The sequence below is a fragment of the Coptis chinensis genome, chromosome 1 (genome assembly GCF_015680905.1).
Source record: "Coptis chinensis isolate HL-2020 chromosome 1, ASM1568090v1, whole genome shotgun sequence".
NCBI lineage: Eukaryota > Viridiplantae > Streptophyta > Magnoliopsida > Ranunculales > Ranunculaceae > Coptis > Coptis chinensis.
In genome coordinates, this window is record NC_141456.1 from 62,835,782 (window position 1) to 62,854,293 (window position 18,512).

Genomic DNA, 18,512 nt, shown 5'->3' on the forward strand with positions numbered 1-18,512 from the left:
AGGCGTAGGCCCACTGCACTACGCAAGCCAAAACTAAAGTGCAGGATGGCCTTCACCACCCAGGTTTAATAAGTGTAAAACTAGGCGACCTATTTGAAATTAAAGCGTAACGTAAATGGAAATGAATTTTATTAATAAAAAATGGAAAGAAAGTACAATGTATGTGAAATTTATTAGTGGAACTAACGATAAGTAATTTACTTGTGAAATAAACGCAAATGATACGCGTTCTAGGGTTTGGTTAGGACATCGGCAATCAAGTTCTTGAGAAAATAAGAACCTTTGGATGTGAGCCTTTCAATGATAAAAGGGCCCTCCCAGTTCTCACCGAGTTTCCCGCTGTTGGCTTCTTCGTTGCTCCTTTGCCTTGTACGTAAGACCCAATCGCCTGGTTTGAACGCTCGTGTGCGCAACTTCTTGTCATAACTGCGCTTCATAGAGTCCAGGTAAGTCATGAGATTCTGCAAGGCTTCATCTCTAAGCTCCTCCACCATGGCTTTGTCACGAGACAAGATGTCAGCATTAATCTCTATGGAGATGGCCTGTGTTCGTGTTGTTGGAGCGATTATTTCAGTTGGGAGTACTGCTTCCGTTCCATATGCCAATGAAAAGGGTGACATTCTTGTTAAATGTCGGGGGGTTGTCCTATAAGCCCAAAGCACCTCTGGTAATTGTTTTGCCCAGTTTCCTTTGGCTGATTCAAGTCTTTTCTTCAACGTGTCAAGAATGACACGGTTTGTTGCTACTGCCTGTCAATTTCCCTGGGGATAGTAAGGCGTAGAGAAGTTATGCCGTATCTTCAGGGATTTGCAGAAGATGTAAATCTCAGTAGAATCAAACTGTTGTCCATTGTCTAATACCATCTCAGCTGGGACACCGAATCGGCTCATAATATCGCGCCAGATGAACCGTTTGACATCTGAAGACTGAATCTGACTCAAGGATACGGCTTCAACCCACTTTGTGAAGTAATCAGTTGTGACCAAGAGAAACTAACCTTACGTTACTTGGTGCCTTAGGTAAAAGACCCACAATATCGAGTCCCCACTTAGCAAATGGCCAAGGGCTAAGTATGGGATGAAGCTCATTCGCAGGAAGCTTAATGATCCGAGCATGTTTCTGGCATGGTACACAGATCTGGACAAACCGTTTGGCATGCTTATGCATATATGGCCACCAGTAGCCTTGGGTGAGAGCTTTGTGAGTGAGACTCCGACCACCCAAATGATTTCGACAGATGCCTTCGTGAATTTCTTTTAAAATCTATTGTCCCTGTTCAGGAGTAAGGCATTGGAGGAGTGGGCCCGAACCCATGGGTTTTCTGTAAAGGCGGGATCTCTCCTCCGAGGTAGGTAACAACACAAACTGCCACGCATCCCGTTTAACTTTGTCAGATAAAGCCTTGTTTACAGGGAGTTCTCCAGTCTGTAAGAATTCAACTAGATTCCGACGCTAATCGGGAAGTAGAAGTTCCATTGACTCGATGTCGGAAAACTGATCGTCTGGTATTTCAGGAGTATTGTCAGCAATATCTGTTCCGGAATCAGCTGCAGAATCTTCCTCCTGTACAACCTCAATTTCTGCCGCTGCCAAATCAGTATCCATCGTGGGGGAGATGTCAGTGTCTTGCTTATGGCTGCGAGGAAAATCCTGAATGGGATGCTTTTGGTGCTTGTCCTGTGCTTTGCTGCGCGTCATGACTGCATAAATCTGCGTGAATGCCATGCATTCGGCAGCATAGACGTCAGCCATATCTGGCAATGTGAGGTCGATCCTAGGCATTAACTGGACTTCTACCTTGATACTTCACGATTCAATTGAATCAACATTCCTTGGTCTTTGCAAAATTGAGATGCACTCAAACTTTGCTGCGAGATCGCGTATAACATTTAAATAAGCCACCATTCGTTCCTCTCGTGCTTGAGATGACCCTCCAAACTGACAAGCAAATAGCTTAGAATCCGTTACCATATTGATTTCCTTTGCCCCCATTTCGAGCGCCGCTCTCATTCCAAATATTGCGGCTTCATTGGTGGAAGTAGGAAAGCAAAGTCGGACGGACCGTTCAATTCGGCTACCGTTTGGGTCGACTATCACACAACCGATCCTAGACCCCTTCTTATTACTAGAACCATCAGTATACACAACCCACGCCTCGCCTCCGGTGACATTCTCTTAAACGGAGTCAACTTGGTGGTTGGGAAAATCTTGCAGTTGTTCTTCCTCGAATAACTCTGGAGAAACCGTGATATCTTCTATTGGGAAATCTGGCATCAGAGAAGCTAATGCATGACCTTTCTCTGTAGTGCGAGGCTCATATAAGATGTGATAAGCACTTAGATAACTAGACAAATTAGCGAGGCGGCCAGACTTTTTGGCTCGTTCGAGTGCCTTGCGAAGGGGATATTCTATATATACTTTAACAATACGTCCCTGAAAATATGGCTTAAGCCTACGTGCTGCATGCACAAGGGCGAGCATGATTTTCTCAATTTTAGAATATCTACTCTCTGATCCAGTTAACATTTTGCTAATGAAGTATATTGGGCGCTCCTCCGAGTTTTCCACAAACAATACTGCGCTTACTGCGATGGCAAAAGCTGCCAAATAAATTCCAATGTCTTGGCCAGTTTGCGGACTGACCAAGACATGAGTGATACCAAGTAAGCTTTATTTTTTTAAAAGCCCTATCACAGTCTTCGTTCCAAACTAAGGTACCTTTCAACGTTTGAAAGAATGGCTTGAATCGATCCAAATACTTTGATATGAATCTATTCAGGGCTGCCAAACGACCAGCGAGCCACTGAATTTCTTTTTTATTTGATGGTGGGGGCATTTCGAGAATGACACGAATCTGGTCAGGGTTTGCCTCAATACCCCCGTCGAGTCATAAAAAATCCTAAGAACTTTCCAGACGCTAATCCAAAGGAACATTTGTATCTTACGAGCCTATCGAAAACCTCTTGTAAATGTCGAAGGTGGTTGGGTGTTTCTTTGGATTTGACTACCAAGTCATCTATGTAAACTTCCATGATACGCCCAATCAGGTCAGCAAACATTGTATTCATCATCCTCTGATAGGTTACGCCTGCATTTTTCAAACCAAATGGCATGACTGTAAAACAATATAGGCCGTGGTCCATGATGAACGCCGTGTGCTCTTGGTCTTTCTCAAGCAGAGGTATCTGGTTATAACCAGACAAAGCGTCCATGAACAACAGACGCTCGAATCCCGAGGTTGCATCGACTAGATCTGAGATGCGAGGTAATGGGTATGGATGCATGGGGCAAGCTTTGTTTAGGTTGGTAAAGTCGATGCAAACCCATAACTTCCCATTTTTCTTTGGAACCGCGATGATATTAGATACCGATGTATGGTATTCGACGGGATTAATGAACCCTACTCCAAGCAATTTACCAATCTCGTCATTGACCTTCAGTTTTCGTTCTGGAGCCATTCTCCTTCGGTCTTTGTCGAATTGGTTTGAATCTCGGGTCAATATAGAGCCTGTGGCAAGCAACATCCGTGTCGATTCCGGACATTTGGTCGATATTCCAGGCAAATATTTCTTGATAATCCCATAACAGGTGAATTAGAGCTTTTTTTTCGACTGGGGGTAAACTGGCAGCGATGAAAGTAGTTTCGTGGCTCTCGCCCCCTATATGAACTTCTTCCAACTGATCGATCGAGGGACCTTCTACAGAGCATCGGGCTTCTCGTACCTGATAAGCCCAACATTTCTATAATTGCTATTTGGCATGATCAACCTGGATGATCATGTTACCCCAGACTTCTGATTTCCTGATATCTTCCAGTGTCAAATCGTGACACTGATGTGACATCATCTAGTCACTATGGACCTTACAGAGTCCCGTTGGCATCGGGAATTTCAACGCTTGGTGGAATGTGGATACAACAGCCTGATTGTCATGGATCCAATCCCTACCAAAAATTGCATTATAACAAGAACCACAATCCACCAAAAGAAAATTTATCCCGACAGATTGATGCCCAATTGTGATAGGGAGATGAACCTTTCTAATAGCATGGGCTGGTTCTCCGTTGAACCCAATGATTGGATTACGATCTTCTATGAACAGGTCCTCAGGCAGTTTCATCCTGGAGTAAGCCCTGATGAATAACATGCTAGCTGAGCTTCCTGTGTCGATAAGAACCTTCTGCACCCTAAAGATTCCTATCCATGCAGTGATGACAACAGTGTCATTATGAAGGTAATAAACCCCCTTTTAGTCGTTCTCAGTGAACTTCAACTCGTGGCCTTCATAGGTCTCAGTATTGATACCTTGGTCAAAATTGAAACTGTCGACCTGGTAATGATCTTGTATATGACGAAGTTTCAAGCGTGTTTCTATCTTTCGTCGATGGCGGGAGATGTTATCGACACGTGCGTGGCATACATCGATAACAATGTGTTCAGCTAAGTTGATATGGGCTGATTGAGTTTTGTTTTGAGCAAATTTCGTAAGCTGTCCATCGTCAATGAGGCATTGAACTTCTTTCTTTAAAGCTCTGCAGTGATCTGTTTCATGCCCAATATCATTGTGATATCTGCATTTTCAATTTTTATCCCACCTACCTGTAGGATATTCTAGTAGCGGCCGAGCTGGCAGTAACATTTTCGTAGTTCTGATTTTTTTCGTACAGATCTGCAAGGCCAATAGTCAAAGGGGTGAATACCTTTTCATCTAGATTTGGGGCCTTTGTATTATTCTGAGTACTCCTCTTGTTATCTTGATTGGTAAGCTTATCCTTTTTGGAGTCGTTGGAAGCGAGATCTGCGCCATCTTTTCTATGTCAAAACTTTTGATCATATTCCACTCGGGTGAATAAATCAGAGAGGGCGGTAGGCGGCTTTCGAGTAAGAGAGTTGTAAAGTCCATCTCTGTCGAAATACAACGCTTGATGGAATGCCTGTATTGTGAAAGCATCACTCACATCCTGAACTTCGGTGTGAAGCTTCTTGAACCGTCGTACCAAACTCATAATTGTCTCATCTTTCTCCATAGCGAGATTGAACAGTGTGCTCGGACTCTTCTTCGTCTTCATATTATATTGAAAACGTTCAATGAACATATCACTGAGCTTGGTAAATGAATCAATTGAATGCGGTGCCAACTTGTTAAACCAGGATAGTGCGTATCCTTTCAACGTTGCTGGAAAAATACGACACATTAACGACTCATGAAATTCCCATAAGGTCATAGCTGCTTGGTAGCTCATGACATGCTCGTTCGGACAACTATCCACGTCATCGTAAGGCAGAAGAGGGGGCTGTTTGAATGCCTCAGGATGAACACAGTCCCTAATGTCATTTACAAAGGGTGAAAATTCTGGACCTCGCACAGCCCTTCCCAAGAAGGGATTGTCTCGGATGATTTGCCTGGTCACGGCTTGGTTAATCAATTCCTTAACCCTTTGTTCATTCATATTCTCATAGCTGTCTTCATCTTGATTCTCTTCTCTCCAGATCCATTCATCGTGGGCTAAGATCCGATTGGGATTCGGTCGTTGCCGAGGTTCGATTCTACCCCGTCTTCTGCCTGCCACTCTGTTAGCAGGTAGTGGACTCTCATTCTGATTTGTGCGCTGGGACTTATATCTTGATCCGGACACCTCCATGGATGCTAGAATTTATGAACTAGAACTCAATGTAGTTGCTGACATTCCAGATTGTTGTGACTGGTGTGTCCGAGGATTTCTGCCCAAACGATCCCAGACATTGTTTGACTGTGAATAAGTGGGGACCGGCACGATAGGGTGGATTATCCGGCTTTGGCTTGGATCTCTAACTCGACCATTATTGTGAATAAGGTTTTGGCCATTGTTAGGATCTTCGCACTATCCCGGTTCAGCCCTTTGCCTTTGCCTACGTTCAGACAAAGGGGACTCAACCGATTGGTTCTCCTCAGGGTCTATGGGCTGTTTGCCTAGTTGATTTCTCAAATTATCATTTTCCGCAACTATTATTTTCAAAAAAGAGATAAGAGCTGGATTCGATTGGTATTGTGGGTTCCTGATGGAGGCACGTGGGTTACCATGTCGGCCTCCCCGACCCCTTCCAAGACATCGCGCAGTAGCATTGTGTGCGGGTTCAACAGGACCATCCCTAACGTGTATTCTGGCAGCTCTTGTGCTCCACACAGCGTTGCGGCAAGGGACACGGGGATTAGATTCCCGAGTTCCTAGTGGCTCCAGAGTGTGTGGAATTGCTTCAGACAGTCTGTTTCTTCCATTCTAAGAGAAAGATCTACGACGGCTCGACTGCCCCACCTCTGTGGTGGTTCCTGGAACAATCTCCATGTTCTCCCGAGTCGCAACGTGCCGATTGGCAACTTCTGTGTTACTCATCACAATTTGTTCAGCCATGGTAACAGGGACGTACGAAAAATAAGGCCGAGGATATCACGCTTCAACGAAAGACCACGTGGTTGTGGGTTCGTTCCCCACAGACAGCGCCAAAGAATGTTGGGGCAAAAAGTTAATCCGAAACTCCTGATGTAATGGTGCTTCCGAAAGCTTGAAAGAGATGGGATTAGGTATTTTGGAAGAAGAGAGACTCCACCAAAGTTCTGGTTGCCTACGTACCCAATAAGGAATCCGGGATCAAGTCTCTTAAAATGTAGTTTTGGAGGCTGCAGAAGCCTCCGTATATATAGCAATCTCCTGCCTTGGCGGGCAAGAAAGTGATTCTCGGAGATTGCCTTCCTTGATGAATCCTAGTATAATCCTATCTAAAATAGGATCATTCCCCAAGATTTCATTCTATCCTTGTACAAGATCTTATCGTATTGCACTAGGATTCCTTGCCTCTGCGGATCGGGTTACTGGATCAAAATCATACGGACGGATTAGACCCATGAACTTGGGCCACCCAGATGGGCCCTAGACCTGTTGTGAACTCTAGCGGATTAGAGGTTCGGATGATCCAAAAGTGTTTATTTGACATCCACCCGACTAATCCGGCACTGGTCCCACTCCCGGTCCATGGTCCGAGTACGTTCTGGACCGAAAAATATGATGTAGGGTACACACAATAGTAACACCTTGTTTCTCTTTTCGGTTGGGTTCTGGACTGGTGGGAAGAATATTAGTCTGAGATGTGGCATTATTTGAATCGGTCTGGTTAGTATTGCTTAGTTAATTAGTATTGGTTGACTGGCCATTTCCTGGTAGAGTTGGTTTGTGATGGATGGTGGAGTGGAATATGAATTTGATGTGAATGGTAATGGGTTTTGGGTGAAACCGTACTCTGACTGATCGGGTGGCTAGATGAATGGTGGTTGACTATATGTGGTGGAACTCCATGAATTGTCGTCATGATTAGAAAACTCTTGAGTGTATGGGGTGCTAGGGAAGTTTGAAAATTGAGGTTCATAATCATAAGGATTTCCCATAGTAGACTCGAATTCGGTATATGATGGATAATGAGATAACCAGTGATAAAGACTACCCCAAAAAGAACAAGGTTCTGGGTTTGCATTGTAATTCCATGACGGTTGCGATGCATATTGATAAGATAGGAATGCTCAACCAATGATGATGCACAAACAGTAGAAATTCATTTTTTTAGATTTTTGAAAATATTTGCATGGTCTATAGATTATTATGCCCTGTTCAGCAGAACAATTCGGCACGAGACTAGGATGGCTCTACTACACGTCTCAGAAGAGTAGGAAGTCACTTCACCAAGTGGTGTGCTACCATAAATCTCACTCAAAATGAATCTGGGAGAGGGGAGTGAGGAAGGTAGTTGGTCCACCGAAATCTAGTAACTTAACAAATTACTCTAAATCCTTGTTGCTATATTTTTGTCCTTTTTTGGAGGAGCGTAACTACTTTGGGCTCTATTTGATTGATTTTAATTCAATTTTTGGTCTAGGGCTTTTAAGAATCAAGCAACATCCAATTTACCTACATTGGGGAATGACTTCCCAATAGTTTTTATGTGGCTCGGGTTCAGCTTTATGCGCTAATGTAAATTGCAGTGTGAAAATTAAATTTCAAGCAATCACATATGCATGCTTGAACACACAAGATATCCTCTTACTTGGGCTTCGAGGAGGTTTAGAATTTACCTCTCAAGCCGTGCTTACGCACTGCTTTAGGAGAATGCGACGTCGGTTGGCGTGTGATATGAGAATTAGGCCCAACATCTCGAGCTTTACCTTGTTTTAAGTTACAATAAAATCCCACTTAAAAAGCCCACAAGTTGGGTTTTTGATAATTTATACAACTTTGCCTTCAAGGGTCCAAACTTAAAACTAAACTAGTATTATACTAATTTAATATATTAACTAGTTTTAGATTGATAATCTAGATTAACTAGAGTCAAATAGACTTAGAGTGTTGATTACCAAGTTAATTCAAAGTGTGTGAGCTATGATCCACAACTTGCCTTACGCACTTGAACTTCCCAAGGCAATTAAAACTCTAATCCCTTGGTAAGTATATAACTTAAACCAAGTTTAACTAATGTTCATTATAAGGAATCAATTAAAAACTAATTTTTCCTAATTTTTTTTGTTTTTCTTTTTATCTCTAACTATTACAAACAAGTTCCACTGATTTATCCTACTCTATTACAAAATTTGGGCTCGGTGTGCCACTATTCATCAAAAATCAATTGAGCTGCCAAAAAATTGGGCCCACGTCTTTGGAGGTGATTGGGCGGTCTCCCCATAGCAAGCTCGCGGTTGCTCGTGTGATCGCCTACCGGCACTGGTGAAGTTTGGTCGTCTTTTGGCTGTGTCTTCAACTCCTCTTCAACTTGTTGGTCCCGCACCCTGATTTGCAAGAAAGTGGATCAGTACTGAAAAAAAAAATGATGAAAAATTGAAAAAAAAAATAGAAATGGAAAGATGAGAATGATGCTCCTTTCTTATATTCTCAACCAAGCACTCTCACTCTTTCAATCCATGATAGCGGTGCCATTTGAAGCTGTATTCAGTGGTGGATGGTAACTTCAAAAGAGTTTTTTTTAAAAGTGATGTTCATCCTAAATTGTTTAGAGTTTGAGTGTGGAAGTTGTGAAGAAGAAAGGTAGACTCTTGGTATAGATTAGATTGGTTCTAAGCTAATGAAAACATGAAGGTTTTGTTGTTGTATTGAAATGATCGACTTGAAAACATTGCAAGAAAGATTGGTTGAAGATTGAAATAAGAACAAGTAAAACAAGATTGAAGATTGAAATAAGAACAATTAAAATAACAAGGTTTGATTGAAAGGAAATAAAACAAACAATAAAGTAAAAACTTGAATTGAAAAACTATACAAAAAATTAAACAAACCAAATGGTTTGGATCCTAAGAAAATGGATGTTTTCTCTCTCCTTTACTTTTGGATTATATACCCCTACTTTTGCCTTTTACAGATTTGCCCTTCTCCATTACAAATGAGACAACTCACACTTCACTTTTGCTTTTTGATTTCTTCTTGACCAAGGTAGGTTTTGGGAGAATGTCATATTTTGAGATAAGGGACTCCATCTCTGGTCTTCTGATTTGAGGGTTTTGACCTTTGGCCTTGACCTTTGACATTAACTGTTGACTTTGACTTTTTTAGCATTTTTCCATAACAACTTCTGGTCTTCATAATAAGCGTGATTAAGGCTCCTTTTAGTGTTAAGACGCAACTTTTATAATTAGTGGTCTGAAATACTCTATAACATGAAAAAGGCAATAAAAGTTATGAGTTGTCTTTTCATGAAGCGTAAGAAAGGTTGTAATGCAGCAATATACGAGTAATAAAACGCACATTTAGGAGCTGATCAGTGGACATTCATCAAAATTTTTAAATACTAAAAATATTCCATCAAAATTCGTAAATACTCAAAAAACTCAAATGCCCAAGCTTAAAAATCCATAATGTCCTTCTCAACCGGGCATTGCTTTTTTCTCCCCCTCCCCATTGACTGAAAATTCACATTTTCCTCATTTTTTCTCTTCTTCTCTCTATCCACTGCTTTTATAGGTGTTGATTTCGTAGTTGATGGTTTTTTACTCCTGGTTGTTTTTTTCTTCATCTTCTGTAGTGGATTTGCAAGTTTTGTAATTTGAGGTTGTTGGAAGTTTGGTTTTGCTATTTAAGTTTGTCGGAAGGTGATAGAGAAGCCTAGAGAAAGAAGAAAGAAAAAAAAAAAAAGAGAATAAATTGGGAATGGGTTTAACATTCGAATTATGGGCTTTAGGCCCATACTCTAATTTAACACCCTATGCGATATGCAACATAAACTCAACTTTAGGCCCAAAACTAAACCAAACTAAATTCAAACACCAAATCAAACCCATCTCTTCTCCATCAAACCGTTATTCTCTCAACTCTCTCCAAAGTCCAAACCAATTTCTCTTGTCCAAACCATTTCTTTTTTCTTTTCTTGCTTAAACAAATTTTCTTGTCCAAACCATTTTCATGCTTCAGGAAACCAATTTTCTTGTTCGGTCAAAAGAGGAGTACAATAACTTAAGAGTTAACTTATTTATTTGTTCTAAAATAGAAAAAATTGGAAGTAAGTTTGGTTGAAGCCATTTCACTGGAGCTCTCAGGTAGCATTTCTCTCCTTCTAGTCGACGCTTCAGTAAGTGAGTATTTTTCTTTCAATGTGCAATGTGTGTAAATTGTAGACAAAAGATGTTAGATAGTGTGGATGTTGAAATTGTTTCCATAGTCTGTATTTATAATGGATAGAAATTTGAGTTTGTATATAGTAAATAGTTGAGATGATATGATTATTTGGTATATTAAAATTGCAATAAAGGATTGAGTTTGTTTTATGTATTAGTAGCAGTTTTGTTTATCAAGTTTTGTTTGAGTTCTCTGTATTGGATTGTTGGTTGAATGAAGAATATTGTAAAGTTTGTATGAAATGCACATAAATTGTATTAAGTTAGTATAAAGTGTTGGTGAAGTGTTGTCATCTTTGTGCTGCATTGTTGCTTGTAATTTGTTATACTAATTTGACATTATAGATTGTGTTTTGTTGCTCGATATTGTGTTTCGATAGTCATTGCTCAATGTCATTTTGTTTTCGTTTTCGTTTTCATATTATTAGATTGAAACTTTTGGGTACTAATACTTGTTATTTATTACTATTTTTTTGTAGCAATAATGGGTCCTCGATCATAGAATGTAAAGAATGTAGCAAAAAGCATCTTCACAGGTGCTAAGAAATTACTTAGAGGCGAGAGTAGTAGTTTGGGTAACCTACCTTAGAAAAAAAGAGGAAGGGGAACCTCGGCATCCGTTCGTAGAAGGGAGCGAAAAGCGGATGATCATGATTTGAGTAATGTAGGTGTAGGTGATTTAGAGTTAGTAGAGAAAAATAAAAGAATAAAGGGCTGGCCAGGGAAAGGAAAAAGGACTCCTATTGTAGATTTGGATATAGATGAGGATGTAGATTTAGATGCAGATTTAGATGAGGATATAAATTTACATAAAGATGTGGATGTGGATGTAAATATGACAAAGAATGTATATGGTGGTGATAGTGAAGGGAAAGATGGAGAGGAGGATGGTGATGGTGATGGTGATGGCCATAAGGATGAGGATGAGGAAGGGGAAGAGGAGGATGGTGAAGAAGAGAGTAATGACGATGATGTCGAAGATGGGGAACAGTCGGGTGACGAGGATGAGGATGATGACGATTTGGAGGAGGATGACGATTTAGAGGAGGATGACAATTCGGAAGAGGATGATGATTCTGAGGAAGTGGTGGAGGAAACAGTGCAAACACCGGTGGAAGTACGTCCAATTCAAAATATTGTCAAAAAATTAAAGAAAAACAAGGAGTACCAACTAGGCATATATGGTGGTGGGCCTTATAGAGAGCGTCGACATGATACCGAGCAGTTTTTGTATTTCTATGCAGTGCACGTGGCTCGCGATGTTTGGGAGGGGCAGGTAATATTAATATCATATAATATGCACTTAGTACTTTAATTTGGTTTTTTACGAAACAATCTCCTCATTGACTCTTTGTTGTTTTAGAAGAAGCGTGGAGCTTTGAAGTGTGGTCAGCACCTAAGCAAGTTAAATCAATGGAATCTGAAGTCAGAATTTAAAAAGTCTCCTAGATTTGAAAACGAGCTTAGAAGAACGGGCTTGTATGATCTTGTGATGGGAGTATACGAGCACTAGGATTTTGTGTTGGTCTCTGTGTTTGTAAAGAGGTGGCATCCGTAGACCAACACATTTCATATGCCATTTGGGGAGATGACTATCACTTTAGATGATGTCTCTCAAATCTTAGGAGTCTCGATAAAAGGAAAAGTTGTGAAAGGTAACATTCATTTGAAGTTCGAACAAACTGAGAAACTACTGAACTGTGCTCTTGATATATCTATGTGAGGGATTAAGGTGGAGTTGCAATCCAGCAACTTCATATCAAAGTAAGGTTAGAATTCCTTACGCATCACATGGCCGGGAAGGTGCATGACAGTGATATTATAGCAAAAGGGAAACCTGTGAAGAAGGTATCAACTTTGAAGGAGGACATACGTGCTGTCAGAGGTTATTTGCTATTCTTCTTAGGATGTATTCTCTTTCTCGACAAGTCTGGGACTGCAGTGCCTGTTTGTTATTTGAGGTTGCTGTTGAAGTTTAGCCAGATCAAAGACTATGCGTGGGGTGTAGCAATACTTGCATACTTGTACCGCGGTCTTGGGGCTGCCACAGGTGCCAAAGTGAAAGGCATTACATGCTATTTCACTCTCATACAGGTAAATCTTTAGTATTTTCATTTATCTTTTCAATGTTAACCCTTTATCTATTTATTAGTATTTTAATTGTGTATGTATATAAATCTAGGCGTGGATCTACGAGTACTTCTAGCACTTTAAGCCAATCCCAAACTTGGAGTTTGAGTTGGCCCAGCCTCGATGTTGTAGGCACTCAGTTACCGCTCTGCACTATGATAACACAAAATATGCATTGAAGTGTTATAGAAAGTTTCTTGATGATACAAATTGTCAAATGGTAAGTATAGGGATTTGTTTAATATTTTATTAATTAATTGATTGTTGGAGTATGTCATTAATGGTTGATTTTCTCATATGACAGGTTGAATGGTGGCCTTACAACAATGTCAGAGCCACATGCCCGGCGGATGAGATTGTATATTTTGAGGGATTTATATGCTTTCTTGGTGTCATGGAGCTTTACGTTGTTTGTAGGGCGGTGCGTCAGTTGGGTCACGTCTAGTTTATACCCGCCAATCCTCCACACCCAATTGAAGTGATGAGAACTACTTGCGGACGTGGGTACGAGGTGAAATGGAATCTTACTTTGGCATATTGGACCACATGGGACAATCACGTAATCGAACCCCAAAATCGAGGACCTTTGGCTACTTATTCATGGGAGTGTTAGTGGGACTACATGGAATGGTATGAAAAGAATACTCACATTCGAATGATAAATCCCGAACTTCCTATACATTTCTCCCTACAGACACTTCCTAGTTCCAGTACACAGCTAGTGAGTTTTGTCATTTCATAATTGTAGTTCCACTCTTAAAACTGAAAATACTAAATGACTCCTCATACTAAATTACTTTTGCATTTTTTTTTACAGAGCAACATCCTCGATGAAACTACTCTCATGCTAGAGAGAGGTTTGTAATTGGGTGGGCTTGCTATTCCCGAGGAATCAAGGATCGAGTTCTGCAATGCAGAAAACTTGACCCGGTGCAAGTTTATTGGTGGGCGTTACCATCGTGATCGGGTCTAATGGATATGAAGTTATTTTTTGTGTATATCGATTAGGGTTTTGTATATGGATTAGTGATAAGAGCCCAAAACTGTAGTTTTAACCCCTTAATATCATTACATTTAAACTAATTATGTGTAAAATAAATATGAGTTAGTACTGTTTACGTGAGTTTATGTATTTCAGGCATTGGAGTCAAATATGTGGAGAAACATGTCACTTTTATGAGATAAAATAGCAAAGGTTGGTTGCTAAGAAGTTCTATGATTAAAGGTCAAGATTCAAGGAGAAAAAGCCTTTTTAAAGCCCGATCAAAGTTGAAAAGTCAAAGTCAGCGCGGGCAGAAATAGAGTAGAAAAGTCAATAGAACTTCCGCAGGCCATATCTTTAGACTTAGACCTCGGAATCAGGCCTATTATATGTCAAAAGAACCGGCTCGAAAAGATCTTTCTAACGGTCTAGGCCTTGACCCAATGAGAAGAGCAAAAGTAAACGAAAAGGCTACTACAGTAATTTCCAATAGAGAACATTTTTTGGACTTAAGTAATTAGGTTTTGGGCTTGATTTAAGGGCCCAAAACATGGCTCCAAAGCCCATGCAAGAAATTGTAAACCTAGCCCTCTCTTATATAAAGAGGACTAAGGCATAACTCTCAATATACTTAGACTTAGATAGATATAATTAATTAGAGATAGATAGTTAGAACTTAGACTTAGTTATTAGTTTAAACTTAAGTTAGTTATTGTTTTTCATTATTCAATTAGATTAATAAAATCCAAGTTTGTTCTTCATGATGTATTATTCTTATTTATATGTTTATGATAGTCTAATGACTTCTAGCTAAACCTCTATTAGATGGGTTTGATGAAGCTTGATGAAAACTTGATGTGTTAATTCGGATTATTGCTTTTTAAGAATTTCACTCTAGTAGGTTAGTTGATTCGCCATGAGAATGGGTTGGACTTCCTCACATGCTAATTATTAGTTGGCAGAGATTGCTATGAGTAATTAGGGATTGAACACTTAATCTTATTTGATTAGGATTGCAATAATCTACATTAACATATTAAGAGTACATCAAGTGGATTCAAATCCCCTTAATCCCTTCTCCATATTCACATTTTAATATTCAATTATAATAGTATAAGTTAAACATCTTATCTAATTTCAATTGCCTTATTAGTATAATTTCAATTCATTACTCTCATTCATTTTGTTAGAATCGATTAAACTAGCAGAAACTTACGTTTATAGTACTAGGAGTGGAACGAATTCTCTACTCCATATATTTCCCGATAACCAAGAGTAGATAACTTTGATAACTATAGTAATAAGCATTTAGCTTTAGTTTTACTTATTCATAGCATAAATAGTTAAGAGTAGGTAAAACTACTGTTTTACGTATTATAAAATGGCGCTGCTGCCATCTTAGTTCTGTTTAAATTCGTTTCCTTTAGTATTTTCATCCCTACCAAAACCCCATTAAACCCACCCACCCTTGTTTGGTTTTGACTGTGTTTGTTTGGTTAAAAAATCTTTTATTTCATAATTCTACATGGAGCGCGCCCGCACCCATAGTAGGCTATCTCGGGAGCGTGCACGCCCTAAAAACACTGGACATTGGTTCAGGCAAGAGCGCGCCAGCGCCCACTTCTTGTATAGCCCGATTTTCACAAGTTAGTTTCTAACATTCTTCGTTCAAGTTATTCAGTGTTTCTAACTTCGTGAATACACTGTGATTGTGTATACAAGACGCTATTAAAATGCGTAGCAAGGAGGCATTCTTGTACTCCTTCTTCTACTCCTCACCTCTCCTATTAGATGATTTTTTCTAGCATATCAGGGTTGTTTGACTGTTGTTAGTGGTTTATTTCTTATTAGCCTTAGCCTTGTATGAGATTAAGGTCCGGTACTAGTAAACCATCTTTTGTTATTTATCACAAACATCAACGCACACGTCTATCTAGAATACCATACACTACACCTAAAACAATGGCTGATGAAACAGAGACTCCTCTCTCTGACTTTTATAAAGCCCTCAACGATAGCCCTAAGTCTTGCATCGTTCTTGCAGACCTTGTGGGGGATTTTCGAATCCCACCGAATATATTTAATTTGTTACCGTTTTTTCATGGTTTAGACCACGAGAAGCCTTCTCAACATATGCATAGAATTGAACAAGTTCTTACCACATTTCATCATCTTACTGTTGGTTCGGAGCAAATTAAACTTAGGGTGTTTCCTTTTGCCATAGTCGATAAGGCGACATCTTGGTTAACTGCCCAAGCGCCTAATTCTGTGGACTCATGGGCCAAACTTGTTCAATTATTCATGGAACAGTTTTACCCACTGCTAAAGACAGATGAAATGCTTCAAAAGATTCATTTCTTCCACCAGAATCCACATGAATCCTTTTTAGAGGCCTGGAATTGGTTCACTGATAGTCTCATCGAGTGTCCACATCATAACCTTGCAAAAGACACACTTGTTCGTGCCTTTTTCAAAGGGTTTTTACATCACCATAAAAAGGTTCTTGACAGAATGACTGGGGGTAGTTTCCTTAGTAAAGGTGCCTCAGAGGCTTATAGGTTTTTGGAAGATCAATCTAAACGTCAAAATAACTAGGGGGTAATGACATCCTCCGGTCCAGTAATTCTTCTTCCACAGTTAAGGCTGCCAGTATGTTTGAGGTTAAATCTGATCCTGAGCTGAAAACTTTAATCGAATCTTTCACTAAAAAGGTAGAAGCCATTTCTATCCAACAACAATCTACTCCTGTCATGAATGTCAACACTCTTCCATGTAATTTATGTTACAGCCTTGAGCATCCCGACTCCTATTGTCCTCTAGTCTATGAACAACCATCCGCTCAACTAGACAATGTTTGTTCCATTAATAGCGAACCTAATGCACCTTGGAGACAACATCCCAACTTCGGTTGGAGAAATAATCATCAAGTTACACCTCCAGGGTTTAATAATCAAAATGTTAGGCCAGTGCCCAATTACAACCAAGCTCCACCGAGACAAGGACAAGGACAAGGTAATTATAATAATAATTATAAAGCTAATAGAGGTATTGTTCTGGTTACTAATAACTATCGCAACCCACTCGTTAATAATCAACGTGAGATAGTTCTAGTCACACCACCTGTGACCACTACACCTTCACAACCGGATCATTTCGACGCCTACATACAGACTAGCCAACAGTTGTTACAATCCTTTCATCATTCTAACCAACAAGTTCTACAATCCATTAATCATTCCATCCAGCAGTTAGCCCAAGAGAAAGCCCCACCAAAAGGTGTGTTTCCAGGTCAAGCCATACCTAATCCTAAAATGCCAAACACAGCCTTTGAAGTAACCAATAATCCTAGTAATGAAAATATCAACGTAGGTGAGCTAAATACCATCACCACTCACCATTCTGGTAGAGTGGTTGATAACGCCGTAACTATGCCTGTTGTTACCCCTCCAGTGGTCCCTACACCTGATATTTTACTAGATACCGAAGTAGTAACTGATGATCTTACTCCTGTAGAGGTACCAGTTAAACCTCAACCCAAGAGGAAAATGGCCAAGGTTAAAACTCCTATTGATCCATATGTTAAATATAGAGAAAACCCACTATTTCCCTAGAGACTAGCCATGTTACATAAGGATACTAATTTTGATGAGATTAGAGAAGTTTTTAAAAATCTAATGATAAACCTACCTTTTCTTGACGCTATTAAAAACACTACAAGAAACATGGTCTTTGGCGACAAAAATAAATATCGCTAAAAATTGCAAAAACGTCGCTAATCGGATTTGGCGATGCTTTTTGGAGTGTCGTGTCATCATCGCTAATGATATAGTCGGCAAAGATATATAGCGATGATTTTTTATCGTTGCCAAATATGAGATCTTCACCGACGATTTTTATTGTCGCCAAAACTTCATTTTCGTCGCTAATTCATTTTCATGTTTTAGATAGAATAACGTCGCAAAATATATACTTTTTGCGATGTCTTCAAAATCGTCGTCATTAATCCCTTACTAACGACGTTTCTACTGTCGGCAAAGCTCTAAAATATTTGAAAATTTTAACATTAGCGACGTTATAATCATCGCTACAGGTACAATTTTTTAAAAAAATTCTGTTATTAGCAACGTTTTTATTGTCGTTAAAGATAAAAATAATTTGAATTCTATCGTCGATAAAGATTAAAAAAAAAATTGAAATTTTGGTGTTATAAACAACGTTCTGATCGTCGCTGGAAGCAAAAAAAAAATCTGATTGTTGTGTTCGTTTCCGACGTTACATGCGCTTCAGAAGACTATTTTTATCACTAATATCGTTGCTAATTGTGCACCACTTGTACAAATTATTTTCACCTATCCCCCCTCTTTATTATTTAAAAAATAAGCCTAAATTAAATAAAACAATCATAACATCAATTATTTTATAATATATAATAAACAACAAATTTTCAATAAATAAAAATGAGCCAATTCACTCATTTAGAAACTAATTCTAAACTCATCTTATAAAAGTAACATAAACAATTCAAAACATCCCTCAAGTAGCTTGCAAATGAAATATCTTCATTAAAAAACAAAAAAGTGACAAAATAGCATATAGATTCATCTAACGCCTCTTCTGTAATTCCAAACTGCCATTTCTTCACAAAAAAATAATACCAAAGCACTCCTCTTTTGACGTATGATTATCTACACACAAAAATGTTATCTATTAGACCACAAAAAAAAAAATGATAAACCAAAAATATAATAATTTCATCACA

At 39.4% G+C, this 18,512-nt stretch overlaps 1 protein-coding gene across 1 annotated transcript; it reads right to left on the minus strand.

The window, feature by feature from the left end:
* Positions 1-230: 230 nt before the first annotated feature.
* LOC147524890 (uncharacterized) lies at positions 231-620 on the minus strand. The gene has a single exon (XM_086576981.1). The coding sequence runs from the start codon at positions 618-620 to the stop codon at positions 231-233; it is 390 nt and encodes a 129-aa protein (XP_086433107.1).
* Between the last annotated feature and the right edge of the window lie 17,892 nt (positions 621-18,512).

What these genes read in the sequence shown, in the direction of transcription:
- LOC147524890 (XM_086576981.1), bottom strand. Translation starts at nt 620, where the DNA reads ATGTCACCCTTTTCATTGGCATATGGAACGGAAGCAGTACTCCCAACT.